This window comes from Taudactylus pleione, unplaced genomic scaffold, assembly GCF_031769625.1.
Source record: "Taudactylus pleione unplaced genomic scaffold, aTauple2 ptg000804l, whole genome shotgun sequence".
In the NCBI taxonomy this organism is placed as follows: Eukaryota; Metazoa; Chordata; class Amphibia; order Anura; family Myobatrachidae; genus Taudactylus; species Taudactylus pleione.
This window is the reverse complement of record NW_028285206.1, coordinates 436,059-454,559: the sequence shown is the minus strand read 5'-3', so window position 1 is coordinate 454,559 and position 18,501 is coordinate 436,059. Positions and strand designations below refer to the sequence as shown.

Genomic DNA, 18,501 nt, shown 5'->3' with positions numbered 1-18,501 from the left:
TTGAAGACCAAAACCCAATACGGCAACATGGCGGTATCCCCCTTGTAACCCCCGATATTACCGGCTTCTGGCAGCGGCTTTCCCGGTCACAGCGGTTACTGAGGGGGTGATGGTAATTATTATACAGGGGGAGCAGCCTGTGGTGTCCTATTATTATTATACAGGGGGAGCAGCCTGTGGTATCCTGTTACTATTATTATACAGGGGGAGCAGCCTGTGGTGTCCTATTATTATTATACAGTAGGAGTAGCCTGTGGTGTCCTGTTATTATTATACAGGGGGAGCAGCCTGTGGTGTCCTGTTTTTATTATACAGGGGGAGCAGCCTGTGGTGTCCTGTTATTATTATACAGTAGGAGTAGCCTGTGGTGTCCTGTTATTATTATAGAGGGGGAGAAGCTGTGGTGTCCTGTTATTATTAGTATAATAATAATGCTCCCCCTGTATAATAAAAATAAGACACCACAGGCTGCTCCCCTTGTATTATAATAATAATAATAATAATATTATGCAGGGGGAGCAGCCTTTGGTGTCCTGTTAATATTATTATACAGGGGGAGCGGCCTATGGTGTCCTGATATTATTTTACAAGTGGTGCAGCCTGTGGTATCCTATTTTATTATTATACAGGGAGAGCAGACTGGTATCCTATTTTATTATTATACAGGGGGAGCAGACTGGTATCCTGTTTTTATTATACAGGGACAGCAGACTGGTATCCTGTTTTTATTATACAGGGACAGCAGACTGGTATCCTGTTTTTATTATACAGGGAGAGCAGACTGGTATCCTGTTTTTATTATACAGAGAGAGCAGACTGGTATCCTGTTTTTATTATACAGGGACAGCAGACTGGTATCCTGTTTTTATTATACAGAGAGAGCAGACTGGTATCCTGTTTTTATTATACAGAGAGAGCAGACTGGTATCCTGTTTTTATTATACAGGGAGAGCAGACTGGTATCCGGTTTTTATTATACAGGGAGAGCAGACTGGTATCCTGTTTTTATTATACAGGGACAGCAGACTGGTATCCTGTTTTTATTATACAGGGACAGCAGACTGGTATCCTGTTTTTATTATACAGGGAGAGCAGACTGGTATCCTGTTTTTATTATACAGGGAGAGCAGACTGGTATCCTGTTTTTATTATACAGGGAGAGCAGACTGGTATCCTGTTTTTATTATACAGGGAGAGCAGACTGGTATCCTGTTTTTATTATACAGGGAGAGCAGACTGGTATCCTGTTTTTATTATATAGGGGGAGCAGACTGGTATCCTGTTTTTATTATATAGGGGGAGCAGACTGTGCTGTTTTTTTTATTATACAGGGGGAGCAGCCTGTGGTGTCCTGTTGTTGTTGTTGTTATTATTTTATAGGGGGTGCGTCCTGTAGTGTCATGTCATTAATATTAGTAGTATTATTCAGATGGAGCTGGCTGTGATGTCTTGTTATTATTATACAGATGGAGCTGCCTGTGGTGTCCTATTATTATTATACAGGGGGAGCAGCCTGTGGTATCCTGTTACTATTATTATACAGGGGGAGCAGCCTGTGGTATCCTGTTACTATTATTATACAGGGGGAGCAGCCTGTGGTGTCCTATTATTATTATACAGGGGGAGCAGCCTGTGGTATCCTGTTACTATTATTATACAGGGGGAGCAGCCTGTGGTATCCTGTTACTATTATTATACAGGGGGAGCAGCCTGTGGTGTCCTATTATTATTATACAGGGGGAGCAGCCTGTGGTATCCTGTTACTATTATTATACAGGGGGAGCAGCCTGTGGTGTCCTATTATTATTATACAGGGGGAGCAGCCTGTGGTATCCTGTTACTATTATTATACAGGGGGAGCAGCCTGTGGTATCCTGTTACTATTATTATACAGGGGGAGCAGCCTGTGGTGTCCTATTATTATTATACAGGGGGAGCAGCCTGTGGTATCCTGTTACTATTATTATACAGGGGGAGCAGCCTGTGGTGTCCTATTATTATTATACAGGGGGAGCAGCCTGTGGTATCCTGTTACTATTATTATACAGGGGGAGCAGCCTGTGGTATCCTGTTACTATTATTATACAGGGGGAGCAGCCTGTGGTGTCCTATTATTATTATGCAGGGGGAGCAGCCTGTGGCGTCCTGTTTTTATTATACAGGGGGAGCAGCCTGTGGTGTCCTGTTATTATTATTATTCTGATGGAGCTGCCTGTGGTGTCCTGTTATTATTATACAGTAGGAGTAGCCTGTGGTGTCCTGTTATTATTATAGAGGGGGAGAAGCTGTGGTGTCCTGTTATTATTAGTATAATAATAATGCTCCCCCTGTATAATAAAAATAAGACACCACAGGCTGCTCCCCTTGTATTATAATAATAATAATAATATGCAGGGGGAGCAGCCTTTGGTGTCCTGTTAATATTATTATACAGGGGGAGCGGCCTATGGTGTCCTGATATTATTTTACAAGTGGTGCAGCCTGTGGTATCCTATTTTATTATTATACAGGGGGAGCAGACTGGTATCCTGTTTTTATTATACAGGGGGAGCAGACTGGTATCCTGTTTTTATTATACAGGGAGAGCAGACTGGTATCCTGTTTTTATTATACAGGGAGAGCAGACTGGTATCCTGTTTTTATTATACAGGGAGAGCAGACTGGTATCCTGTTTTTATTATACAGGGAGAGCAGACTGGTATCCTGTTTTTATTATACAGGGAGAGCAGACTGGTATCCTGTTTTTATTATACAGGGAGAGCAGACTGGTATCCTGTTTTTATTATACAGGGAGAGCAGACTGGTATCCTGTTTTTATTATACAGGGAGAGCAGACTGGTATCCTGTTTTTATTATACAGAGAGAGCAGACTGGTATCCTGTTTTTATTATACAGGGAGAGCAGACTGGTATCCTGTTTTTATTATACAGGGACAGCAGACTGGTATCCTGTTTTTATTATACAGGGACAGCAGACTGGTATCCTGTTTTTATTATACAGTATTATACAGGGACAGCAGACTGGTATCCTGTTTTTATTATACAGGGAGAGCAGACTGGTATTCTGTTTTTATTATACAGGGAGAGCAGACTGCTATCCTGTTTTTATTATACAGGGACAGCAGACTGGTATCCTGTTTTTATTATACAGGGAGAGCAGACTGGTATCCTGTTTTTATTATACAGAGAGAGCAGACTGGTATCCTGTTTTTATTATACAGGGAGAGCAGACTGGTATCCTGTTTTTATTATACAGGGAGAGCAGACTGGTATCCTGTTTTTATTATACAGAGAGAGCAGACTGGTATCCTGTTTTTATTATACAGGGAGAGCAGACTGGTATCCTATTTTTATTATACAGGGAGAGCAGACTGGTATCCTGTTTTTATTATACAGGGAGAGCAGACTGGTATCCTGTTTTTATTATACAGGGAGAGCAGACTGGTATCCTGTTTTTATTATACAGGGAGAGCAGACTGGTATCCTATTTTTATTATACAGGGAGAGCAGACTGGTATCCTGTTTTTATTATACAGGGAGAGCAGACTGGTATCCTGTTTTTATTATACAGGGAGAGCAGACTGGTATCCTGTTTTTATTATACAGGGAGAGCAGACTGGTATCCTGTTTTTATTATACAGGGAGAGCAGACTGGTATCCTGTTTTTATTATACAGGGAGAGCAGACTGGTATCCTGTTTTTATTATACAGGGAGAGCAGACTGGTATCCTGTTTTTATTATACAGGGACAGCAGACTGGTTGTCCTGTTTTTATTATACAGGGAGAGCAGACTGGTATCCTGTTTTTATTATACAGGGACAGCAGACTGGTATCCTGTTTTTATTATACAGGGACAGCAGACTGGTATCCTGTTTTTATTATACAGGGACAGCAGACTGGTATCCTGTTTTTATTATACAGGGACAGCAGACTGGTATCCTGTTTTTATTATACAGGGACAGCAGACTGGTATCCTGTTTTTATTATACAGGGAGAGCAGACTGGTATCCTGTTTTTATTATACAGGGAGAGCAGACTGGTATCCTGTTTTTATTATACAGGGAGAGCAGACTGGTATCCTGTTTTTATTATACAGGGAGAGCAGACTGGTATCCTGTTTTTATTATACAGGGAGAGCAGACTGGTATCCTGTTTTTATTATACAGGGAGTGCAGACTGGTATCCTGTTTTTATTATACAGGGAGAGCAGACTGGTATCCTGTTTTTATTATACAGGGACAGCAGACTGGTATCCTGTTTTTATTCTACAGGGAGAGCAGACTGGTATCCTGTTTTTATTATACAGGGAGAGCAGACTGCTATCCTGTTTTTATTCTACAGGGAGAGCAGACTGGTATCCTGTTTTTATTATACAGGGAGAGCAGACTGGTATCCTGTTTTTATTATATAGGGGGAGCAGACTGTGCTGTTTTTTTTATTATACAGGGGGAGCAGCCTGTGGTGTCCTGTTGTTGTTGTTGTTGTTATTATTTTATAGGGGGTGCGTCCTGTAGTGTCATGTCATTAATATTAGTAGTATTATTCAGATGGAGCTGGCTGTGATGTCTTGTTATTATTATACAGATGGAGCTGCCTGTGGTGTCCTGTTATTATTATAATTATACAGTAAGGGTAGCCTGTGGTGTCCTGTTATTATTATTATACAGGGGGAGCAGCCTGTGGTGTCCTGTTATTATTATTATACAGGGGGAGAAGCCTGTGGTGTCCTGTTTTTATTATCATTATAATACAGGGGGAGCATCCTGTGGTTGTTATTATACAGGAGGAGCAGCATGTGGTCTATTTATTATTATTATTATATTATGCAGTGGGAGCAGCCTTTGGTGTCCTGTTAATATTTTTATTATATAGGGGGAGCAGCCTGTGGTGTCCTGTTATTATTATACAGGGGGAGCAGCCTGTGGTGTCCTCATTATTGTTATTATAAAGGGGACGCAGCGTGTGGTGTTCTGTTCATGTAATGGCCTATGGTGTCCTGTTATTGTTATTAAACGGGGAGAAGCCTGTGGTGTCCTGTTATTATTATTATTATACAGGGGGAGCAGCCTGTGGTGTCCTATTATTATTATATGGGGGGAGAAGCCTCTGGTGTCCTGTTATTATTATTATAAAGGGGAAGCAGCGTGTGGTGTCCTGTTATTGTTATTAAACAGGGGGAGCAGCCTGTGGTGTCCTATTATTATTATATGGGGGGAGAAGCCTCTGGTGTCCTGTTATTATTGTTATACAGGGGGAGCAGCCTGTGGTGTCCTGTTATTGTTATTAAACAGGGGGAGAAGCCTGTGGTGTCCTGGTATTATTATTATACAGGGGGAGCAGCCTGTGGTGTCCTATTATTATTATTATATAGGGGGAGCAGCCTGTGGTGTCCTCATTAGTGTTATTATAAAGGGGAAGCAGTGTGTGGTGTCCTGTTATTGTTATTAAACAGGGGGAGAAGCCTGTGGTGTCCTGGTATTATTATTGTACAGGGGGAGCAGCCTGTGGTGTCCTATTATTATTATATAGGGGGAGCAGCCTGTGGTGTCCTCATTAGTGTTATTATAAAGGGGAAGCAGCGTGTGGTGTCCTGTTATTGTTATTAAACAGGGGGAGAAGCCTGTGGTGTCCTGTTATTATTATTATACAGAGGGAGCAGCCTGTGGTGTCCTGTTATTGTTATTAAACAGGGGGAGAAGCCTGTGGTGTCCTATTATTATTATATGGGGGGAGAAGCCTCTGGTGTCCTGTTATTATTATTATACAGAGGGAGCAGCCTGTGGTGTCCTGTTATTATTATTATTCTGATGGAGCTGCCTGTGGTGTCCTGTTATTATTATACAGTAGGAGTAGCCTGTGGTGTCCTGTTATTATTATAGAGGGGGAGAAGCTGTGGTGTCCTGTTATTATTAGTATAATAATAATGCTCCCCCTGTATAATAAAAATAAGACACCACAGGCTGCTCCCCTTGTATTATAATAATAATAATATGCAGGGGGAGCAGCCTTTGGTGTCCTGTTAATATTATTATACAGGGGGAGCGGCCTATGGTGTCCTGATATTATTTTACAAGTGGTGCAGCCTGTGGTATCCTATTTTATTATTATACAGGGGGAGCAGACTGGTATCCTGTTTTTATTATACAGGGAGAGCAGACTGGTATCCTGTTTTTATTATACAGGGAGAGCAGACTGCTATCCTGTTTTTATTATACAGGGACAGCAGACTGGTATCCTGTTTTTATTATACAGGGAGAGCAGACTGGTATCCTGTTTTTATTATACAGGGAGAGCAGACTGGTATCCTGTTTTTATTATACAGGGAGAGCAGACTGGTATCCTGTTTTTATTATACAGGGAGAGCAGACTGGTATCCTGTTTTTATTATACAGAGAGAGCAGACTGGTATCCTGTTTTTATTATACAGGGAGAGCAGACTGGTATCCTGTTTTTATTATACAGGGACAGCAGACTGGTATCCTGTTTTTATTATACAGGGACAGCAGACTGGTATCCTGTTTTTATTATACAGTATTATACAGGGACAGCAGACTGGTATCCTGTTTTTATTATACAGGGAGAGCAGACTGGTATTCTGTTTTTATTATACAGGGAGAGCAGACTGCTATCCTGTTTTTATTATACAGGGACAGCAGACTGGTATCCTGTTTTTATTATACAGGGAGAGCAGACTGGTATCCTGTTTTTATTATACAGAGAGAGCAGACTGGTATCCTGTTTTTATTATACAGGGAGAGCAGACTGGTATCCTGTTTTTATTATACAGGGAGAGCAGACTGGTATCCTGTTTTTATTATACAGGGAGAGCAGACTGGTATCCTGTTTTTATTATACAGGGACAGCAGACTGGTATCCTGTTTTTATTATACAGGGAGAGCAGACTGGTATCCTGTTTTTATTATACAGGGACAGCAGACTGGTATCCTGTTTTTATTATACAGGGACAGCAGACTGGTATCCTGTTTTTATTATACAGGGACAGCAGACTGGTATCCTGTTTTTATTATACAGGGAGAGCAGACTGGTATCCTGTTTTTATTATACAGGGACAGCAGACTGGTATCCTGTTTTTATTATACAGGGACAGCAGACTGGTATCCTGTTTTTATTATACAGGGAGAGCAGACTGGTATCCTGTTTTTATTATACAGAGAGAGCAGACTGGTATCCTGTTTTTATTATACAGGGAGAGCAGACTGGTATCCTGTTTTTATTATACAGGGAGAGCAGACTGGTATCCTGTTTTTATTATACAGGGAGAGCAGACTGGTATCCTATTTTTATTATACAGGGAGAGCAGACTGGTATCCTGTTTTTATTATACAGGGAGAGCAGACTGGTATCCTGTTTTTATTATACAGGGAGAGCAGACTGGTATCCTGTTTTTATTATACAGGGAGAGCAGACTGGTATCCTGTTTTTATTATACAGGGAGAGCAGACTGGTATCCTGTTTTTATTATACAGGGAGAGCAGACTGGTATCCTGTTTTTATTATACAGGGAGAGCAGACTGGTATCCTGTTTTTATTATACAGGGAGAGCAGACTGGTATCCTGTTTTTATTATACAGGGACAGCAGACTGGTTGTCCTGTTTTTATTATACAGGGAGAGCAGACTGGTATCCTGTTTTTATTATACAGGGACAGCAGACTGGTATCCTGTTTTTATTATACAGGGAGAGCAGACTGGTATCCTGTTTTTATTATACAGGGACAGCAGACTGGTATCCTGTTTTTATTATACAGGGACAGCAGACTGGTATCCTGTTTTTATTATACAGGGACAGCAGACTGGTATCCTGTTTTTATTATACAGGGACAGCAGACTGGTATCCTGTTTTTATTATACAGGGACAGCAGACTGGTATCCTGTTTTTATTATACAGGGAGAGCAGACTGGTATCCTGTTTTTATTATACAGGGAGAGCAGACTGGTATCCTGTTTTTATTATACAGGGAGAGCAGACTGGTATCCTGTTTTTATTATACAGGGAGAGCAGACTGGTATCCTGATTTATTATACAGGGAGAGCAGACTGGTATCCTGTTTTTATTATACAGGGAGAGCAGACTGGTATCCTGTTTTTATTATACAGGGAGAGCAGACTGGTATCCTGTTTTTATTATACAGGGAGAGCAGACTGGTATCCTGTTTTTATTCTACAGGGACAGCAGAATGGTATCCTGTTTTTATTATACAGGGAGAGCAGACTGGTATCCTGTTTTTATTATACAGGGAGAGCAGACTGGTATCCTGTTTTTATTATACAGGGAGAGCAGACTGGTATCCTGTTTTTATTATACAGGGAGAGCAGACTGGTATCCTGTTTTTATTATACAGGGAGAGCAGACTGGTATCCTGTTTTTATTATACAGGGAGAGCAGACTGGTATCCTGTTTTTATTATACAGGGAGAGCAGACTGGTATCCTGTTTTTATTATACAGGGAGAGCAGACTGGTATCCTGTTTTTATTATACAGGGACAGCAGACTGGTATCCTGTTTATATTCTACAGGGAGAGCAGACTGGTATCCTGTTTTTATTATACAGGGAGAGCAGACTGCTATCCTGTTTTTATTCTACAGGGAGAGCAGACTGGTATCCTGTTTTTATTATACAGGGAGAGCAGACTGGTATCCTGTTTTTATTATATAGGGGGAGCAGACTGTGCTGTTTTTTTTATTATACAGGGGGAGCAGCCTGTGGTGTCCTGTTGTTGTTGTTGTTATTATTTTATAGGGGGTGCGTCCTGTAGTGTCATGTCATTAATATTAGTAGTATTATTCAGATGGAGCTGGCTGTGATGTCTTGTTATTATTATACAGATGGAGCTGCCTGTGGTGTCCTGTTATTATTATAATTATACAGTAAGGGTAGCCTGTGGTGTCCTGTTATTATTATTATACAGGGGGAGCAGCCTGTGGTGTCCTGTTATTATTATTATACAGGGGGAGCAGCCTGTGGTGTCCTGTTATTATTATTATACAGGGGGAGAAGCCTGTGGTGTCCTGTTTTTATTATCATTATAATACAGGGGGAGCATCCTGTGGTTGTTATTATACAGGAGGAGCAGCATGTGGTCTATTTATTATTATTATTATATTATGCAGTGGGAGCAGCCTTTGGTGTCCTGTTAATATTTTTATTATATAGGGGGAGCAGCCTGTGGTGTCCTGTTATTATTATACAGGGGGAGCAGCCTGTGGTGTCCTCATTATTGTTATTATAAAGGGGACGCAGCGTGTGGTGTTCTGTTCATGTAATGGCCTATGGTGTCCTGTTATTGTTATTAAACAGGGGGAGAAGCCTGTGGTGTCCTGTTATTATTATTATACAGGGGGAGCAGCCTGTGGTGTCCTATTATTATTATATGGGGGGAGAAGCCTCTGGTGTCCTGTTATTATTATTATAAAGGGGAAGCAGCGTGTGGTGTCCTGTTATTGTTATTAAACAGGGGGAGCAGCCTGTGGTGTCCTATTATTATTATATGGGGGGAGAAGCCTCTGGTGTCCTGTTATTATTGTTATACAGGGGGAGCAGCCTGTGGTGTCCTGTTATTGTTATTAAACAGGGGGAGAAGCCTGTGGTGTCCTGGTATTATTATTATACAGGGGGAGCAGCCTGTGGTGTCCTATTATTATTATTATATAGGGGGAGCAGCCTGTGGTGTCCTCATTAGTGTTATTATAAAGGGGAAGCAGTGTGTGGTGTCCTGTTATTGTTATTAAACAGGGGGAGAAGCCTGTGGTGTCCTGGTATTATTATTGTACAGGGGGAGCAGCCTGTGGTGTCCTATTATTATTATATAGGGGGAGCAGCCTGTGGTGTCCTCATTAGTGTTATTATAAAGGGGAAGCAGCGTGTGGTGTCCTGTTATTGTTATTAAACAGGGGGAGAAGCCTGTGGTGTCCTGTTATTATTATTATACAGAGGGAGCAGCCTGTGGTGTCCTGTTATTGTTATTAAACAGGGGGAGAAGCCTGTGGTGTCCTATTATTATTATATGGGGGGAGAAGCCTCTGGTGTCCTGTTATTATTATTATACAGAGGGAGCAGCCTGTGGTGTCCTGTTATTGTTATTATACAGGGGGAGCAGCCTGTGGTGTCCTGTTATTATTATTATTATACAGAGGGAGCAGCCTGTGGTGTCCTGTTGTTGTTATTAAACAGGGGGAGAAGCTTGTGGTGTCCTGTTATTATTATTATACAGGGGGAGAAGCCTGTCGTGTCCTATTATTATTATATGGGGGGAGAAGCCTCTGGTGTCCTGTTATTATTATACAGGGGGAGCAGCCTGTGGTGTCCTGTTATTATTATTATACAGGGGAAGAAGCCTGTGGTGTCCTGTTATTATTATTATACAGGGGGAGCAGCCTGTGGTGTCCTATTATTATTATATGGGGGGAGAAGCCTCTGGTGGCCTGTTATTATTATTATACAGGGGGAGCAGCCTGTGGTGTCCTGTTATTATTATTATACAGGGGGAGAAGCCTGTGGTGTCCTGTTATTATTATTATACAGGGGGAGCAGCCTGTGGTGTCCTATTATTATTATATGGGGGGAGAAGCCTCTGGTGGCCTGTTATTATTATTATACAGGGGGAGCAGCCTGTGGTGTCCTGTTATTATTATTATACAGGGGGAGAAGCCTGTGGTGTCCTGTTATTATTATTATACAGGGGGAGCGGCCTGTGGTGTCCTGTTATTATACAGGGAGAGCAGCCTGTGGTGTCCTGGTATCATTATCATTATACAAGGGAAGCTGACTGTCGTGTCCTGTTGTTATTCTACAGGAGGAGCAGCCTGTGTTGTCCTGTTCTACTTTTACCGTGTCCTTACCCTTTTGCTCCTTTTTCTCACGTGTGCTATCTCTCTCCCCCTGCCTTTATCATCATGATTACTTTTCTGCTCTCCCCATGTCCTTACCCCTGTGCTCCCTGTTGTCTTCTCATGTCCTTACCCCTGTGCTCCCTGTTGTCTTCTCATGTCCTTACCCTTGTGCTTTCCCGTTCTCCCCTCCCAATGTCATTACCCCTGTTCTCTCCATGTCCTTATCCCTGTTATACCCTCCCCATATCCTTACCCCTGTGTTCCCTGTTCTCCTTTCCCCATGTCCTTACCCCTTTGTCTTCATGCCATTTCCTTACCCCTGTGTTAACAGTATTCCCTCCTGCATGTCCTTACCCCCGTGCTCCCATTGCAGCATTGCATTAAGCTTCAAACAGCAAAGGGAATCAGAAGACTGGAAAACTTTGATGTAATTCTGGTCAAATTATTCTTAAAGAGATGTCTGGGATTACCAGGACTCTTGGTCAAATTCACTGGTTTAACCTTAAGCACTACAGCGTTGTGTGATGTTCTCTGAGGGTTGATATGAAGCTGGGTCACAGAAATGTCTGAGGAACACTGACTAGGGCTCTGTGGCTGATTTGCTGGTCACTTAGTGTTACATGTCTGACTATGTTATATGTGTTCTTTGATATGCACATAATTTTTTTTTCTAGATGTAAAGAACCGGAGTCTTTATTACAAGTCGCTTGTTCTTTATTCCCCCTAATTCACTGAGGATGGACAAGGACGGGAGTCACAAGACTGATAGGATCTTACATCTCACTATGGAGATCATCTACCTGCTCACTGGGGAGGTGAGATGGTCTGGTAGTGTCACAGTGACATCACTTATATCTATAGTAATAATACAGGGACATGACTGGGGAGGTGAGGGGATCTGGGAGTGTCACAGTGACATCACTTATATCTAGAGTAATAATACAGTGACATGACTGGGGAGGTGAGGGGATCTGGGGGTGTCGCAGTGACATCACATATATCTATAGTAATAATACAGGGACATGACTGGGGAGGTGAGGGGATCTGGGAGTGTCACAGTGACATCACTTATATCTATAGTAATAATACATGGACATGACTGGGGAGGTGAGAGGGTCTGGGGGTGTCAAAGTGACATCACTTATATCTACAGTAATAATACAGAGACATGACTGGGGAGATGAGGGGATCTGGGAGTGTCACAGTGACATCACTTATATCTATAGTAATAATACAGGGACATGACTGGGGGTGTGAGGGGATCTGGGAGGGTCACAGTGATATCACTTATATCTATAGTACTAATACAGGGACATGGCTGGGGAGGTGAGGGGATCTGGGAGTATCACAGTGACATCACTTATATCTATAGTAATAATACAGGGACATGACTGGGGAGGTTAGAGGGTCTGGGAGTGTCCCAGTGGCATCACTTATATCTATAGTAATAATACAGGGACATGACTGGGGAGGTTAGAGGGTCTGGGAGTGTCCCAGTGACATCACTTATATCTATAGTAATAATACAGGGACATGACTGGGGAGGTGAGAGGGTCTGGGAGTGTCACAGTGACATCACTTATATCTATAGCAATAATACAGGGACATGACTGGGGAGGTGAGAGGATCTGGGAGTGTCACAGTGATATCACTTATATCTATAGCAATAATACAGGGACATGACTGGGGAGGTGACGGGATCTGGGAGTGTCACAGTGACATCACTTATATCTATAGTAATAATACAGGGACATGACTGGGGAGGTGAGAGGGTCTGGGGGTGTCACAGTGACATCACTTATATCTATAATAATAATACAGGGACATGACTGGGGGTGTGAGGGGATCTGGGAGGATCACAGTGATATCACATATCCATAGTAATAATACAGGGACATGACTGGGAAGGTGAGGGGATCTGGGAGGGTCACAGTGATATCACTTATATCTATAGTACTAATACAGGGACATGGCTGGGGAGGTGAGGGGATCTGGGAGTATCACAGTGACATCACTTATATCTATAGTAATAATACAGGGACATGACTGGGGAGGTTAGAGGGTCTGGGAGTGTCCCAGTGACATCACTTATATCTATAGTAATAATACAGGGACATGACTGGGGAGGTTAGAGGGTCTGGGAGTGTCCCAGTGACATCACTTATATCTATAGTAATAATACAGGGACATGACTGGGGAGGTGAGAGGGTCTGGGAGTGTCACAGTGACATCACTTATATCTATAGCAATAATACAGGGACATGACTGGGGAGGTGAGAGGGTCTGGGAGTGTCACAGTGACATCACATATCTATAGTAATAATACAGGGACATGACAGGGGAGGTGAGAAGATCTTAGAGTGTATGTAGTGATATTTGGTGTCTCCCCCAATACACAGTATTACACAGTAGTGAGGAAGACATCCGGTGACTGTGAGACACCCAGCAGCCATTCGCATGTGTCAGGAGGACTGCGCAGGACCCAGAGCCCCATCACGTTGCCTCCACCCCACTCACTGATACATGAGAGACACAATGACCAGAAGATCCTGGAACTCACCAACAAGATAATTCAGCTGCTGACTGAAGAGGTGACTGCTGGGAATATGACATTATACAGTAACACCAGGGGATGTGTCTAGGTGATGATTGCATCACTGTGTCAGGTTCCTATAAGGTGTCAGGATGTCACTGTCTATGTCTCCATGCAGGAGGGGGAGTATATAGAGGGACACAGGGGTCCGTACAAGGACGTGATGATGGAGAATCACTGGCCCCTCACATCACTGGGTAAGAGGAGACTGTTATTTATTGTACAGGGGAGATCAAGTATGGGGGCCCCTGATATACACACTTCACCTGATAATCACATATATACAATATGCTCAGTCACTGTGTGTCTCCTACAGATGGACCCAGTAACAGAAATACCCCAGAGAGATGTCCCCGTCCTCTTTATTCCCAGGATTGTACAGAGGAGAATCACAGGATCCCACAGGAGCATCTGGTAGGTGGGATTGCAGGACAAGGCAGAGTTTCTAAGGATCTACTGTAAGTTTCTGTAGAGAAACTAATCACGCAACAATTAGTTTTAGCTCAGCCGCTTGTAAATACTTCCTGGCAGCTTGAATGTTATCTCCAGTCCGTAGCTTCTCTACTGCGCAGGCGCCAGAACTTCTTATTGTTGTGTTCTAGACTGCTGATGCTGACACTGATATTTTAACATTGGACATTAATAACGTGTTATATTTTTGTTGGTTGTTTAGGATGAATATATGACTTATATTAATGGAGAAGAGACGTATGTGACTATTAATAAGGAAGAAATTATAGAGGGAGAAGAAGAGACAGACGTGACTGATATGAAGGCAGAAGATATAGAGGGAGAAGAGACGTATGTGACTGATATGAAGGCAGAAGATATAGAGGGAGAAGAAGAGACGTATGTGACTGATATGAAGGCAGAAGATATAGAGGGAGAAGAGGAGACATATTTGACTGATATGAAGGCAGAAGATATAGAGGTAGGAGAAGAGACGTATGTGACTGATAATAAGGCGGAAGTTATAAAGGGAGAAGAAGAGATGTATGTGACTGATAATAAGGCAGAAGATATAGAGGGAGACGAAGAGTCGTATGTGAGTGGTGATCAGCAGTGTAAGGAGGAGGAAATCCCTACAGATGTCAGCACAGGTGAGAAATATACACATTTATTACAGAAAAAAGTCACACATTCTCCTTGCTCAGTTACTACAGCAATATCTTATCCTACACCCTCCTCTTCTGTCAGTACAAAATTATGAGGGAAATGTATCTACCCAGTAGGGGTCAGGAGCCATCAGCCGCGACCTGGGCCCTCACTGAATAAAGTCCATATCCTCTTCTGGGGATTTCTGTTGAAGTCCGATGGGAGTCTTAGACTCTTAAACCCCCAGCTCCTCCACCAATAGGAAGTTGAGCGTAAATAATTTATGAGAACCCATCACCACCTGCTACAAAAACTAGGATTATTCCTACCAATAGTGGGAACATTACGAATACCAAATAATCTGGGGATGGAATGGGTATGAAGTCCCGGTGGCTGAATAGCCTGACGTCAGCAGCCTGAAGGGAAAAGATCCGGACAGGGCAGGTAAGTACCCTATCCCTACACCTCTCCCCCCCCAACCCTCCCTTACTGGTGCCTAACCTCCCCCCATGGTTGCCTAACCCTAACACTTCCCCCTAGGGGTGCCTAACCCTAATCTCCCCCCCCATCTTGTATTTCAGCGCCTATATTGAATCCCTTGCCGATATTCCGATGTTGGTATTGAGACCGGCGGCTGCTGGTCTCATAACTACATCCCTCTGGGGATATGTGTTTTTGTGGTGATAGTAGTCCAATTTGGCTATGTAGGACCAAGTCTACTTCCCATTTTTTTTTTTTCAATTGTAAAAGTTTGTGATCCACATTTAGTTAATATTCTTCTGGTAATTCCCAAAAATCTGCTGGGTTAAATATTACCTTGTCTGCTCCTTCATCGGGTGCACACTTTCCGATCATCTCTGCAGATGAGGGAAATGCTCCGACCCACAGAGCGATTATCCAATCAGTCTGCACCTATCTTTAGCTCAGTGTGTGCTTTCTTTAATGGAATCGGGAGGTCAGGGGTCAGAATTTTTAGCAGGACATAAAATCCCAACCTCCCGTTGCAGGAGCGTTTGAGAAGCTTTTTATCGGCTGACGCTGCTGTGACACTCCTGCTTACATACTGTACAATTATTGCGCTCACCATTCATACTTCAGCTGATCTGCCTAAATATTGTACAATGTGTACCAAGCTCTATTTGTGTATTTTCAACTTCAGACAGATTTTCAAACAATAATCTATTACTCTGTGACCTCATCCATTCTATTACACAATATATTGAATACGAATATTTGGACTTAGTAAATCTATAGACTCACACGTATAATATGGATTATGCTACCCCACAAAAATTTTTTTTTTTGGCTAGTGGGGAATATATTAAAAATAAAAAAAATACATATACATTGACACATGGGGAGGGGGATATTAATACATAGGGGGGCCCATTGACACTGGGGGTGAGAGCAGGGGCTTTGCCATTGGGATCGGTTACCACTAGGAGGGTGAGGGGTGATAATACTGGGGATCTTTTGCCACTTCTGATGAGGGTGGGAGGTGATTTTACAATGGGGGCCTAAGGACATGGGGGAGGTTGGAAAATACTCCCTAGGTATATTTTATTTATATATATATTTTTAAAAATACATTCTATACTTTATTAAATTACAAAAAAAACCTGTCAATTTCTGAATGTTTTTTGGGAATAAAAATTCAGTTATGTGGTTAAGCTAAACAGAAAGAAAAAAAGTCTAACTGCACTTAAATATAAATCATAATTTGGTGTAAAGTAACCAAGCAAAGCGATTCACTTATATATTACATAAATCCATACACAGCTTAGAATGATAGTTATTGGTTTATAAATTGCTCTTTGAAACATCTTGAATGACCCATTTGATGGTAATTTGGGGACTTCTAACCATAGGCTTTAATAGCCGATTAAACTTGCGGGGAAACATTTAATATTTCCGTAAATGTATTTTATTCCCAGCAGATGGATATAACAGAAGGAATATTTCAGAGAATCGTCTCGTTTATTCTCCAAAATGTGAAATAGAAGATGACATCGTCCAAGATTCCCCGCGAGAAATCCCAATTACCCAAATTATACATCCAGTACCTCACAGTGCAGACGTATCACCTGATCCTGCTTATAATGAGGAATGTTCTCCTGGTACAGCTATTACAGCTCTTAGAGTAGATAAAGCGTTTCCCTCTTCTATAGATGCCAAATGTCTAACACAGGACAAAAAGCATATTACCCATCAGTCAGCTAAGGTAGATGAGAGCCCATTTCCATGTTCTGAGTGTGGGAAATGTTTTACCCGGAAGTCACATCTTGTTACTCATCAAAGACATCACACAGGTGAGAAACCATTTCCATGTTCTGAATGTGGGAAATGTTTTACACAGAAATCCTCTCTTGTTACACATCAGAGACGCCACACAGGTGAGACACCATTTCCATGTTCTGAATGTGGGAAATGTTTTACACTGAAATCACATCTTGTTACACATCAGAGAACTCACACAGGTGAGAAACCATTTCCATGTTCTGAGTGTGGGAAATGTTTTGAATACAAATCTGATTTTATCATGCATCAGAGAAGTCACACAGGTGAGAAACCGTTTCCATGCTCTGAGTGTGGGAAATGCTTTACAAAGAAATCCTCTCTTGTTATACATCAGAGAACTCACACAGGTGAGACACCATTTTCATGTTCTGAGTGTAGGAAATGTTTTACACACAAATCAAATCTTGTTAAACATCTGAGACAGCACACAGGTGAAAAACCATTTCCATGCTCTAAGTGTGGGAAATGCTTTACACAGAAATCCTCTCTTGTTAAACACCAGAGAAGTCACACAGGTGAGAAACCATTTCCATGTTCTGAGTGTGGGAAATGTTTTACACTGAAATCAGATCTTCTTGCACATCAGAGAACTCACACAGGTGAGGGGACATTTCCATGTTCTGAGTGTGGGAAATGTTTTGGCTACAAATCCGATTTTATTATACATCAGAGAAGCCACACAGGTGAGAAGCCGTTTTCATGCTCTGAGTGTGGGAAATGTTTTACACAGAAATCAGCTCTTGTTACGCATCAAAGAAGTCACACAGGTGAGAAACCTTTTCCATGTCCTGAGTGTGGGAAATGTTTTACAAAGAAATCAAATCTTTTTGCACATCAACGAAGTCACACAGGTGAGAAGCCATTTCAATGCTCTGAGTGTGGGAAATACTTTACAAAGAAATCATATCTTGTTACACATCAGAGAAGTCACACAGGTGAGAAACCATTTCTATGTCCTTAGTATGGGAAATGTTTTACACAGAAGTCACGCATTCCTTGTTAACCATAAGAGAACTCACATGCGATAAGCAATTTCCCTGAGCTGATAACACAATTAAAGCAACACCTTGTGGAGTGCACTTCAAATATCCAATCATACAGTATATTAGCATGATATAATTTCGTTATTATAAATGTTCATAGATGAAATGTCACCAATGTAAAGTTAGAATAGCATTCTAGCAAATAATCCTGACATTGGGATTCAGATATAACTGAAAAGTGGGACACTGTTACATTGTTTGTTAATACTTTCTAATAAACTCCTTCAAGGCTAAGGAAGAGTAGGACTTGTCCTTAGCATACACATCAAAAGTGCTAAGGACAAGACTGAATCGTCTACAGCACTGAAAGGGGGGGGGGGAGGGAACTTATCTTACTGCTGATGGTGGCCAATGAAGGAGGCAGTTACATCATGACTGCTATACTCAATGACATCATCAAGCTCCACCTCTTAAAAGTCTGGGAGTGGCTGAGTGGGCCTTAAAAGGGCACATAAATATTCTTAGACATTTAAAAGGAGGGAGTCTCCTTTTTCAAATTATCTTCTCTGTAGGAGTTGTTTAGTGATCTGTGTGTTTACCAGACAAATAGCTTGTATACCAGTGTTTCCTAACCTCTGTCCTCAAGGCACACTATCAGTCCAGGTTTTAGTGATATCCATG

The 18,501-nt window shown here is 41.9% G+C and overlaps 1 protein-coding gene across 1 annotated transcript; it reads left to right on the top strand.

Moving 5' to 3' along the window:
• Positions 1-18,075, top strand: LOC148474871 (uncharacterized). The gene is given in 8 exon segments (XM_088458065.1): positions 1-112; positions 11,526-11,666; positions 13,251-13,442; positions 13,563-13,641; positions 13,761-13,858; positions 14,118-14,544; positions 16,474-17,714; positions 17,717-18,075. Coding segments are annotated over 7 exon segments (2,175 nt in total). The 5' UTR covers positions 1-112; positions 11,526-11,588; the 3' UTR covers positions 17,777-18,075.
• The last annotated feature ends 426 nt before the right edge of the window (positions 18,076-18,501 follow it).